General features: G+C 45.4%; 1 protein-coding gene across 1 annotated transcript in view; it reads right to left on the bottom strand.

Annotated features, from left to right (window-relative positions):
- The window catches only part of ctnnd2b (catenin (cadherin-associated protein), delta 2b), a 78,415-nt gene that overhangs the window by 12,710 nt on the left and 53,205 nt on the right, over nt 1-12,500 (bottom strand). Inside the window, exons 10-12 of the mRNA XM_048249489.1 lie at nt 11,895-11,951; nt 5,915-6,047; nt 4,747-4,960 (exon numbers count right to left, since the gene is read on the bottom strand). Coding sequence (XP_048105446.1) covers nt 4,747-4,960; nt 5,915-6,047; nt 11,895-11,951 — 404 coding nt within the window. The remainder of the gene's footprint in view (nt 1-4,746; nt 4,961-5,914; nt 6,048-11,894; nt 11,952-12,500) is intronic.

Consider the following 12,500-nt stretch of genomic DNA (forward strand, 5'->3'; position numbering starts at 1 on the left):
TACACAGCACACATACCGTATTAACCAGAGTCAATTGCATTCATTCCGCTGGGACAGAAATCAAAGACAACTGCACATTTAAACAGTGTGATATCAACAAAGCCCGCTTTCCCACAGCGCAAGATCCAGTGTGTTTATGAGTGTACATTATAAATTCAGAATGTGACAAAAGTGGATAATATTAGACAGACGGAAACTTTCTTATAGAACACACCTGACAACAGGTAATGTTTACTGACTGAAGCTTCTCCATGGCAGACAGTTGGCACTACTGGGGCTATTCTCTGGTCCCACTGCACCACACATGCTCAGTCATGCACAGCAAACAAATTCAAGCCAACCAAGGTCTGACATTCAACAGAAAAGAAAAGGGCATACTACACAAAGAGGAGGCCTACGTGGAAGGGACAATGCACCTGCAAAAATACCTATACCAAAGGAGGGGGGAAAACTCAATACTGACACTGTATTAAAGAATCTCAGCTCCGGCTAGCAAAGGATGGAATCTTTCAAATCTATGAAAGAGTTGATGGAGGGGTTTCGTCCAGAGCCATGGCTCTGGTTACGTCCATAGACCATAGAATGCCTTTGTAATTCTACAGAATGGCAATGATTGAGACAACCTTGACAGCCCTAGCAACAATCTCCAAACAACAACCTCTAAGCATAGAAAACAACATTTGACCCTTTTTATACATACATATGAACTGTTAAGGCAGAATTGTAAAGTAATTCTATATCTTATTTATGTTTTAGTGCTGTTTCAATGTTTTACATATAATAGAAGTAATTACAGTTTGTATTGTATGATATAATATATCATATCAAATATATTATTCTAAAAATGTGGGTACAGCAGGTAGGTTCGCTGTTAACTCATTTTCAATTTTCAATAATTCTGCCCGAGAATAACATAAGTATAAGTATATATACTCTTTTGATCCCGTGAAGGAAATTAGGTCTTTGCATTTATCCCAATCGGCGAATTAGTGAAACACACTCAGCACACAGTGAGGTGAAGCACACACTAATCCCGGCGCAGTGAGCTGCCTGCAACAACAGCAGTGAGGGGTTAGGTGCCTTGCTCAAGGGCACTTCAGCCGTGCCTACGGGGTTCGAACCGGCAACCCTCCAGCTACAAGTCCGAAGCGCTAAGCAGTAGGCCACGGCTTCCCCGACATGTCACAGTAACTGTGTGACCGTAACATGAACATTAGTTGAATTGTCCAAGACTGACCCAGCTGCACTACTGCTATGCTTGATGCATTTCTCACATTTCACATCTCACATACATTTTATATCACCTTTGTTAATAGGGCACTATCACTCTGCAAAATTAATTCCTGTACCTCTTTCTCTCCATATTTGAGAGGACTTCTGTTCTCATATTTGTATATTGAAAATTTCACAAATAAATCATATAAATCATATAAAAAAATCATATATTTCTTTTACAGTGCTCAGACGAGGGTGACCGTATCCTCTGACTGGATGCCTTTCCCTCAGCGCTGCTGTAAACAAGTAGCCTGGCGGGCCATCCTATATCATTGAAATGTATAGTCTGGAATCGAACCATTCACCTCGCTTAATCCAAGGGCGGCAGAGAATTGTCTTTCAAACTGCCTAGGCATGCAATAGGCCAGCGCTACGACCATATCCGTATCCGGTCGGCAAAACGGCAAATACATCCTTCTTAGAAAGGAATGACTTAAGTGCATTGTGTTGCTCAACTTTGAAAGAAAAGCACAAGTCCAACTCCTCCAAAGTTGACGCCAACGCCGATTCAAACAACCGCTCTTAATCGCCATAGCCACCTTCCTTGTTGTTCACAGTCGCAGGACTGTCGTTATCCCTGTTAAGCCCGCTTTAAGACTCTCTAACAAAATAGAGCTGTGATTGAATAACATCCACAGTGTTAGCCAATAGAAATCCCTATGGTTTGATACTAGACGTACAGGTTGAGCAAATTAATTTGCCACCGCTAGGGTGCGTCTAGATTTCTAGGCTAGTAAACAAGTGTTTTGAAGCTGCTATTATATGACTATTTATTTCTACGAACAAGCACCATTTATTAGGCTTGTCCAAAACAGACAAAACAGCATCATCATACACACTGTTTCACTTCATTTTAATTTGCTCCTCAGTCTGTGTAGAATGAACCAGGATACATTCTCATCCAGGAAATGAAATATTAAAAGACAGGAAATAAAGGGGAAATGGCCTGTAGGCTATAACCAACCAATTAAGCATTAGTTTAGGTCAAAAGGTAGGCTACATGGAGTTAGTGGGTTGAACTAATAGCTTACTGGGTCTGTACGAAATGGAGGGCAGCTGTCTGCTGCCTCGCTGTCTTCAGCTCTCTACCGAGTCACTTGCCGTAGCAGGCATCAAGGTACCGGCTACGAACTTTGTTTTGGACAGCCTAGCAAGATAGCAACACAGAACGCTGTTGTCAGGATACCAGAAAGAAGAATAACGTAACATTCGATTGCTCACAATAAAATAGAATTTTGGACATTGAAGGCAGCATGAAGGATACATTTATGCTACAGTACCTTCAAAATTTGGCAAAACGAAGGTATCTTAAAAGGCAGCATTTTTGATTCGGACATGCCTGTTAGATATCTTAAAAGGCAGCATTTTTTCCCATTTCGTACAGGCCCAATGACTCATATTGGGATGTTTTCTGACAATAGACTTCACATATGAGAATCAATCAATCAGTTATATAGAACTGAAACAGAGCAAACGCACACTTAATATAGGTCACCAAATTATCACCATTTTACTGATGATGCTTTTAATAGAACCAATCCTCTCATACACGGCTGAACCTGATCTTCCAACATCCTTTGCAGCTGTTCTGGAATATGTAACGTGGATAGAGGTGCTGAAGCTGGGGATGCATGAATGCTTTTTCCCCACATTTGGCTTTCAGGATATCCATAAACAGAAATATGTAAACATTTTGCTTCTAAAGCTGTTTCGTTTTATTAGTGAACATAGATAACTTTCTCTGTTATGTATAGGCTGTCTAGCCTCGTGAGACCATCCTGATCTTGCGAGCTTCAGATTTTCACTCGCAGATCAGTCTGGCATCTCTCCGATAGAGAAAATTTGGAGCAGTTCACCAAACAAACGTCCAATCAGCGTTGGTTTTGAGGTTTAGGTGTGACCCAACGAGAAGCTACTGTTCAATCTAAACAACAGGACGACTTCCACGGATGAGATGAGCATAGCTATCGCTGAAGTTTTATCCGAATATCTGAGTATTCCTGGGGAAGCTAGGAAGCTAGGAGTCTCTGCAATGTAGCTGGGAGGAATGAAGGACACAGACATCCTCCACGGCCAATTCAAGATAGTGTTTGGTAGCACTGAATCTTAGTTACTTAACGAGAAGGAATATGCTTTCTTCAGACGTGTAGCCTACCATGAAAACTTGGTAGGGATTGTCGTTGATGAGGTTCATGTCATATACAAATAGTAAGTTTAAAAACGTTAACGTTAGCTACTTACCTAACTTGTATGTTAAAAGGTGCCATCAGAAGGACGCTTCGTTTATCTGATTGGTTGATTTGGAACGTCTATCACCAACATAGGTGGTGATAGACAGATGATTTATCCAATCAGCTAACCAGTATTTTCGCCCCTTCCCAAACGTTCTCCAACGGGAAGTTCCCAAATGGATATGCTAAGCAAATGCGAAGCAATCCATCTGGCGGAGTCAGGTTATAGGCTGTCCGCATATGCTCAAAACTGGACTGGAACAAGCAGAACATTCTATCTCAGTAAAGCATTACGTTAAGAGCGACCTCCACCTTCAGGGCCTTCAGTGAGTCATCAGTGTCAACGTGTGATTGTCTCCATCTCTTATTGCATTTTGTTATGACAGTTGCTTGTATCTGAAAATAGCAATGCCACCGCAATGAATAGCAAGTCCTAAAAGAGTGCAGTTATATCGCGAATAGGCTATGCAGTCACGCAATTAATTGCTTTGTTGCGTCAAAGTTGCTATTCATTTTCCAAATACATCCTTAACACTTAAAAGAACAACAAGTCAACACTTAAAAGTTACCAATTTGAAATCACCCTCTATGACTTTAGACTGGAATTGAAACACAAGATGAAATTGTGTCTCTAGTGCACACATTTTGAGCTAAATACAGCAGGGCAGAGCCAGCTGAGTGCTTGCTTCATTCAGGCTCACAGGTCGGTTGGAGCTCTATAAACATGGTTGATTATGGTTGTAAATCATCGTAAATAGGCTTCAAATATACACCTACCCTTGACAGCACACTGGTCTAGCAATTCTGATATTGACATTGAATGGGCTGAATTTAGTGGGCTGAATGTGGAACATGATGGACTGAGAATTGGTTTCTGGTATTCAAACAGTATGTTCTCTTTCTGTCTGAAACTGTGTGTTGTCACTGTGTCACTGTGCTCTGGTTTCAGTTAAAGGTGCAATACAATTCTAATCCAATCAAATCCAGTAGATTGCTCCTCCTCGTCTCCAGAATCGTGCTCTCTGTTAGATTGTTTAAAGCTCTCTCTCTCTCCCCCCCTCTCTCTCTGTCTCTATCTCTCTCTCTCTCTGTCTCTCTCTCCCTCTCTCTGTCTCTCTCTCTCACACATTCTCTAGAACACTGCCCTGTTCTGCTGAGATTCTGAGAGTGCTGGGCAGTGGGTTCTGGTCTGCTGTCCTGCAGTGTCTGGTGGTGGTGATGGTGGGGAGGGGGCACAAACCTGTGAGCAGCTCCCTGATCTCCACGTCGGTGGTCTTGCGCAGGAGTCGTACCAGGGCTGGGATGCCGCCGCAGTTCTTCAGGGCGATCTTGTTGTCGTCGTTGGCTTTGCCATAGACCAGGTTCCTGAGGGCTCCGCAGGCGGCGCGGTGCACATCCGTCATACGGTGGTCCAGAAGGTCCACTAGGAGCTGGATCCCACCCTGCCTGCGGATCTAGGGTTTTGGGGGCAACAAGCAATAACACACTGAGTTTATGGGTGCAAGACATCTGATCTGAGATCAAGCATGGACAAAACATCATGTTTAATATTATCTATGGAGAAATGTGTTTTTACGTTTTTATCAGCAGAGGTGTGTTCAAATTCACAAACATAGGCGAATGTTTGCAAACAGTTTTCCGTTTGCCTGGAGTTTTTCGGCGAATGTTTGCGAGTCTGCGGAGGTAGTTCTTCACAAACATACAGTGGAACTAGGCGTGAGCTTGATGAAGGTAATGCAATTACCGTTACATTGAATGTTAACACCGAATCGTTCAAATTTAACTGTTCAAAGAAAACATGTTTACCACAAACGTTCGCCATTGTTTGCCAAATTTGAACGCAGCTTAGATCAATGAAAGACCATCTACCAGCCTGCACCAAAACACAAAAACATGAACACACAAAATGCTCATCATCTAAATTGGTTTTGCTAACTCTCAACACATGCACAAACAGAGTAGTAATAAAGCCCTGTGGCTGTGGCACGGCAGACAAAAGCTCTGTGTTGGTGGCAAAGGGGGTGCAGAGGAAGTGAGATGAATTGAGCTGGCAGGAACTGAGCATTGGCACATGCCAACGCGTACAAGATGCCAACAGCCAGCAGATGTGCCACCCAACATGCCAGAATCAATCAAAACCACGGCGGCTTCCTCTCGCGCTTGGCCCCGCTTGGCCCTGGTGTGTGTGCGTGTGTATGGGGATTTATAATGCAGAGAGAGTGAGTGAGTGTGTGTGTGTGTGTGTGTGTGTGTGTGTGTGTGTGTGTGTGTGTGTGTGTGTGTGTGTGAGAGAGAGAGAGAGAGAAAGAGAGAGACAGAGGGGGGTGAGGCAGAGAGAGAGCGAGGGAGGAGGGAAGAGAAAGAGTATCAATATAAACTAGTGTGCAATCAGCGTGTCAGTGAGATACCTCGGCCTTGATCTTGTTGTCTCCGAAGCACAGGTGCTGCAGGTAGGCTGCGGCGTTGGACTGCACCGAGGGGAACTGGTGCTGCAGCATCTGAATAACCTCCGGCAGCTCTGGATCCCTCCAGCCAAACTCCCTGGAGAGTGGAGCAGTGCGGAGAGAGAGAGGGGGGGGGGCGAGAGACGGAGAGGTTATGGGCTATATGTGACAGGATAAGCACCCAGCATAAAGCTAGCAGAGCAGGCCAATATAGAAAGACTGCTTTACATAATGTATAAGAGCTTGTTTTCAAAGACTTTACAGTTTATCACAAGCTATTGATGCTGTGTGTGCAGATTATTTTCATATGTATGTATCTCTACATAATGTATACATTAATGGATATGAATATTTCCATAGTGACATGAACATGTAAGATTGCATGTGTGTGCATGTATGTTCATGTGCTGCTCGTTCAGCTACAGCTATAGGAAAATAACAGGGGTTCTACTGAGTACTACTGAAGTAACTATGACAACGTACAGATGATCCACACACTATGGAGATCTACTCCTACAGGCTAGTGCACTGCACAAGCACGTCAACATTTGCCATGATCTAGCGCTCTCCTCCTGCATCAACTCCTCTTTCCCAGACACACACAGACGCTTAATTTCAGACTATTTATACAAAAAAAAGTAAAAACCCATTCTACCAGTAATGACAGCCTGTACCAGTGATAGCGCTACAACTGGTGTCATTGCCTGGAGCACTCCCTGGGCAGATAGAGGAGGGGGGGGGGGGGCACCATCGCCACGCGCTAGCCGTACACACAGGGAGAAAACAAACAAGTGCCAGTGGTAGCCCAGACGACAAAACTCACACAGACAGGGACGGTACACTGTTAGAGCAGCTGCTAGTAGCTCAGAGAAGGGGCAGCAGCTCCGTCTTGCCATGTGGCCACTGTAGTAAGGCTGATAAATAACCAGTCCTGGCCACACATATACACCCAAACACACACACACACACACACACGCACGCACGCACGCACACACACACACACACGCACGCACGCACACGACACACACACACATGCACACATGCCTGCGCACGCACACACACGCGCATGCACACACATCAGGCGAATCAGAAAGAAAAAAAGAGAGCGCACTATATGAGTTGAGTTGAGAAAACGTGAGCAGCACGTGCGCGCAGGGAATAAAAAGCTTGGGGAGTGGAACACTGAGACCACTACAACTCACCTTAAGAGAGCACGGGACAGTGCACAGGAGCAGGCCGCCACGTCTTTGCACCGAGCATGCCCAGTTGACATCCTTCATCCAGCCTCCCCCCATCTCTCTCTCCCCCTCTCTCTCTGTCTCTCTCTCTCTCTGATTCCTTATTAGGAGTAATTACCCATGAATGCTGGCTGTCTACTGCTGGCATGTCTGCTTCATACCACTGAACAGCCCCGCCCTGCTGTCTGCGTTGAAAATGTGCACTTGCATCTTCCCACCACACTGTGCTCTATAGTTACGGCTCTGTAGTTATCGGCCTCATATTTATCCTCATTAGAGCTCTCAACATAAACCATCAGACCAATACATTTCACCTTTGAGCTCATCATTATCCAAATGTCTTGGACGTGGCTGTCGTGTATTTCGTTGGCTTGACACTCACGCTCAGAGATGGCAGCTCTTTGGCCTCTCTAATGAGAGATTTGAGTCTGAACCTGTGGCTGTGGCTGGTTATTCCAACTCTCTGAAGCGAATCTGTAATTAGCTAAGTATGATGTGCGCAGTGCGTGCAAGTTTGTATATGACCGATTTAAAAAATGCATGCAAGTGTTACCCACCGCTCGCCACACGGCTACACCACTGATTAGTGTGTGTGTGTGTGTGTGTGTGTGTGTGTGTGTGTGTGTGTGTGTGTGTGTGTGGACTCACTAATTAGCAGTACACGCAGAGGATGTCAGCAGCCACACACACGCCACTGCTACAGTCACGCTCAGTAATTATGTCTCAGCAACAGCATCAATTTCACTCACAACCAACGTACAGTACATGACTTGGTATCTACAGATCTGAATCTTTAAGTATTCTTTTTTTTTGGTGGGGAATATCTGGGTCATGACATCTAAATCTGTTTTAAGTATATCTGTTGGGCCTCTGTGCCTTTAATCAGACAGGACAGTGAAGAGAGTGAGTGGGGGAGAGACATGGGGTTGGATCAGGATGATGATCTGGGTCAGATCTTGGACCCGAATGTGCTGTGAATGCCACTTGAGCTACAGCACCCCCCATCTCACTCTCTTTTATTCTGTCCATTTTGCTCTCTTCATCACTCTCTCTCTCCTTCTGATGCAGGCTGTGAGAGCCTATCCATGAATAAGACATGTCTTCACACACACACACACACACGCACACACACAAACACATACAGACACGCACACACACACACACAGACGTGCACACACCCACACAAACACATTGTCTCAGGCTGAATGGCTGTCAGTGGGACCGTACTGAGAGGCTGTCCACTCCAGCCCAGGGCCCCTGCTTTCCGGGATGTGTTTCTGCCTTCCTCCAGCCAAGTCTTTAACGACCCGATTAAACCAATTAACTGCCTCCACTGAAGCAGCGCGAGCGCTTCCCTTCTGCACCACGGAGCTGAAATCGTGCTACTGCTCGGACGACTCGGAGGCAGAAGACAGACATAAACAGTTTGTTGAGCACATGAACACACATCACATGAATAATCCAGGCGCCTGCGCTGACAGATTTGCCACAATACTCTTCCCACGGCGAGAGAGAGAGAGAGAGAGAGAGAGATAGAGAGAGAGAGAGAGAGAAAGAGGCCGGGATGAGCAGAGATTTGGCTGTGAGAAGGTTCGCCTCACCCCAAGCAGCCAATCATAGGGCATCTGCTAGAGGATGTGAACTGGGAGGCAGTGGATGGCTACGACGTTAGCACCACAAAGCTGTTCTGACACCTTACCATCTCTGGTGCCCCCCACACACACACACACACACACACATACACACACACACTCACTCACCCTAAAACAGCACCATACTCCAAAATACTTGATATTACCAGCACAGAAAAAAACCTGCCCATATCACTGGCTGCTTCCTCCCTGAGCTCTTTCCTGCGTGCAGGGGAAGCATGACTTGGGGCTGGCGGAGCAGGCTGGGGAAGCCACTCACCAGAAAGTAATGTAACATTTGGCGGCTGGCTGGCTCCCTTGTTTCTGACGGGTATTTGTTTCTGCCTTTGTGCTGGCTCAGTCAGGTGCACCTATCTTGTCAGCGCGCTAGCCAGCGGCATTTAGCAACACAATGCAGTAGCCCACCCCCCTATCTCTCGCACTCACTCTCATGCTCTCTCTCTCTCTCTCTCTGTCTCTCTCTTTCTCTCTCTCTCACTGCTCCAAGCCATCAGCCCAAACCCACGCGGGCACTTTGGCTGAGAGGATTAGCCTCACTGATCCCATAGTGCTTTGCTATATTAGGCCGAGAAATAACAAAACAAAGCCATGCAAATAAAAAGTGGTATACTTTATGCATGATGGATGCATGGCAGCTGGGCATGGTTATTGAGGAGTATATGGCATGGATAGAGCTCCACCTCGGTCCAGCACAGTGTGTGTGTGTGTGTGTGTGTGTGCATGTAAATAATGTAAATGCAGTCAAAAGGCAGAGCCAGACAACACAGAGACTCGTGCAGGAGACGAGAGTTCTAACTTGATGAGTCATGACAGCCCTTAGAGCCAAATGGGCTTTTCCAGACGTGAGAGCCATATGAACAGCTGAGTCATTTGAGTGGCCTCATTTGGAAACTCACCCACCCACCCACCCACTCTCTCTCTCTCTCTCTCTCTCTCTCTCTCTCTCACTAACGTAATGTCCACAGCATCTTCGCTTGAAATATCTCCCATGCAGCAACATACAGAGTCCATACTGTATCACTGGAATGCCTGAGTGAATGGTGCTGTTGTTGTGTTAATGTAAATAGGCCTTTGACTACGCACAAGGGTTGGCTGAAGTTTATTGTCAGCCAACAAACTAGTTCTGCAAAACCACTTGCATACAACAGTCTCATGCAACAAAATGTACACAATAACATACCGAGTTTGCCAGTGATATGGCTTTTGCTGTATATTGAGTAGACAAACTTTGTTGCATAGCTGACACAGTGACAAACAGCACGTTTCTAAGTCAATACACTATGGTGGGTGGCACGATGAATGCACAAGGACCAAATATGCTGTGTGACATGAACCTTAACACTGAAGTGACATGAACCTTAACACTGATGAAGAAGCCACAGTGGTGGTGTGATCTCACTTTAGGATACCCATTTATTACATGTTGGTCATTTCCACCCATTGACATCACAATGCACCACAAGCTATCCCCTCAGTTGCCAGACGGGGACAGAGGTCACTGCAAATGCCCCTTCACACATTTTGATGAGGGCATAAAAATGTCATGATGCTTTGATGTCAGACTTCTTCCATTCTGGCTGTGCACACAGTGTGTGTGTGTGTGTGTGTGTGTGTGTGTGTGTGTGTGTGTGTGTGTGTGTGTGTGTGTGTGTGTGTGTGTGTGTGTGTGTGTGTGTGTGTGTGTGTATGTGTGTGCGTGTGTGTGTTTGTGTGTGTGAGTGTGTGTGTGTGTGTGTGTGTGCCCCTGTGTTTGTGTGTTTGTGTGTATGTGTGACGTGTGTGTGTGTGTGCATGTGTGTGTGTGTGGGGGGGGGTGATAGCACAGATTAGCAAATTATGGGGGTCATGAATATGGTCTAAAATCTGATTGGAGAAACAGCCTGGCGGGGCTGAGCGAAGTGACCCCTGTCTGACCTTGTCATGGCGTCGTGAAACGTTTGGCCGCTCCAGAGACCGAGGGTGCACGCATGCGTGAGCCTTCTCTTGGGCCGTCTCCAAGCTGTCCGCTGGGAGCGAAGGTCACAAAATGTCACCTTGTCATATGATGTGCAACTCAATCACCACCCGGGCCTACAGCTGAGGCAGACCACAAGGAGCAGAGCTGGAGACAACGGCCAATGAGCTGCAGGGGACAGTGGACACGTCCAGATCCGCATGTCTTAATAAACAGGACAGGACCATGGGTGCTTACGCGGAATATGTCCATGCTGTGAGAACAGCGTACTACTGCCTTATGAATACACTGTGTGGGCATCTTCAACAATAGCATCTACTGAATAGTGTGTCATCTGTTGAAGCAGTTCTATGGTGTGCTCTGGAGAAAAAAAGAAAGTCTTCATACAAAGCACAACAAATAAAAAATAAAAACAAACAAATAACCATGCCAGGATAGAAAGGATGACAAATGGACTCAAAATAATGACAATGACGATGACAGACAGACACGTGATGCTTTTAGCCGCAAAAGAACGGTAGACGTTTTGTTTTGCCATCCCTTGGAGAGACTGATTTACCATGAGCGTTCACAGCAAAACACATATATATGCAATATCGTGAAGATGATATATAATCTAAGAAAGCAAATATTGAACACACTAGCTCAAACGCTGTACCCTGACTGCTACTTTACTTTCAGCAAAGGAAGTCAAGACTCCAAAACCAAAACATCCAGATCAATGATCTGTAGCCCCACATTCAATCCTGTTCAAATCTGTACAGGGGGCTTCTGAAACAGGGGGAAATTCCACGAGAATCTTCTGAGGTGAAAGTAAGAACAACAGAATCAAAGCTTGTTTTTCTATATCTCACCGGTGCAGAATTACAGCAACAATCACTACTACTGATACTCTAGTCACTTCCCATCTACTGGACGTTGGTCACTCTACAGTACGTGCCTACATCTAGCACTACTACTGATACTCTAGTCACTTCCCATCTACTGGACGTCGGTCACTTTCTACAGTACGTGCCTACATCTAGCACTAGTCTGGAGTGGGAGGGAGAATGACAGTCTGTGTGTATGAGAAGGAGGGTGTAAAATAAATGTTTGATTACTTTGTCAGTCTCTGCTCGGCTTGATTTTGATTCCACACAAGGAATTCAGGGTCGTACCTATCAGGAGACAGGCAGAGAGAAAGAGAGGGTAGGCGTCTGGCACAGGGGAGCTTGACATAAAGAAAAGATGGATCATCATTTGTTCCATTTCTTTGTACTCTTGGACTGGTTTGATGTTGCATACCTGCATTTGACTGAGCACATGCACTGTGTGCAGAATGGTGTGGATTTGTATTAAAGAGGGGTGTCTCACAGCAATTGAGGGAAGACCTCGTCAAGTTGATGAGCTAGAGCATGAATCCTCAGGGACTTTTAAATGGCTGATAATACCAGCCCAAAACAGAGCACCGTCTCAATCAGGAACTCCTCTGTTTGCCATAATTATGCATTAACCAGTGATAGCACAGGTCAAGCCGATCTTCCAATCTATATTCATGCAGTTGTCATGCATTATTACAAAAATCATGCACTTTCTGTGAAACATGAAACGTGAAACATCTCATGAAACCTGCAGCATTTATAGATGTCTACTGCTCCGTACCAGATATTTACAGTAGGGCTATCACTCTGACAAGGCCTTGCACTGTCCAAGTCAGTATAAAAGTC

This window comes from Alosa alosa, chromosome 1 (genome assembly GCF_017589495.1).
Source record: "Alosa alosa isolate M-15738 ecotype Scorff River chromosome 1, AALO_Geno_1.1, whole genome shotgun sequence".
Lineage (NCBI taxonomy): Eukaryota > Metazoa > Chordata > Actinopteri > Clupeiformes > Clupeidae > Alosa > Alosa alosa.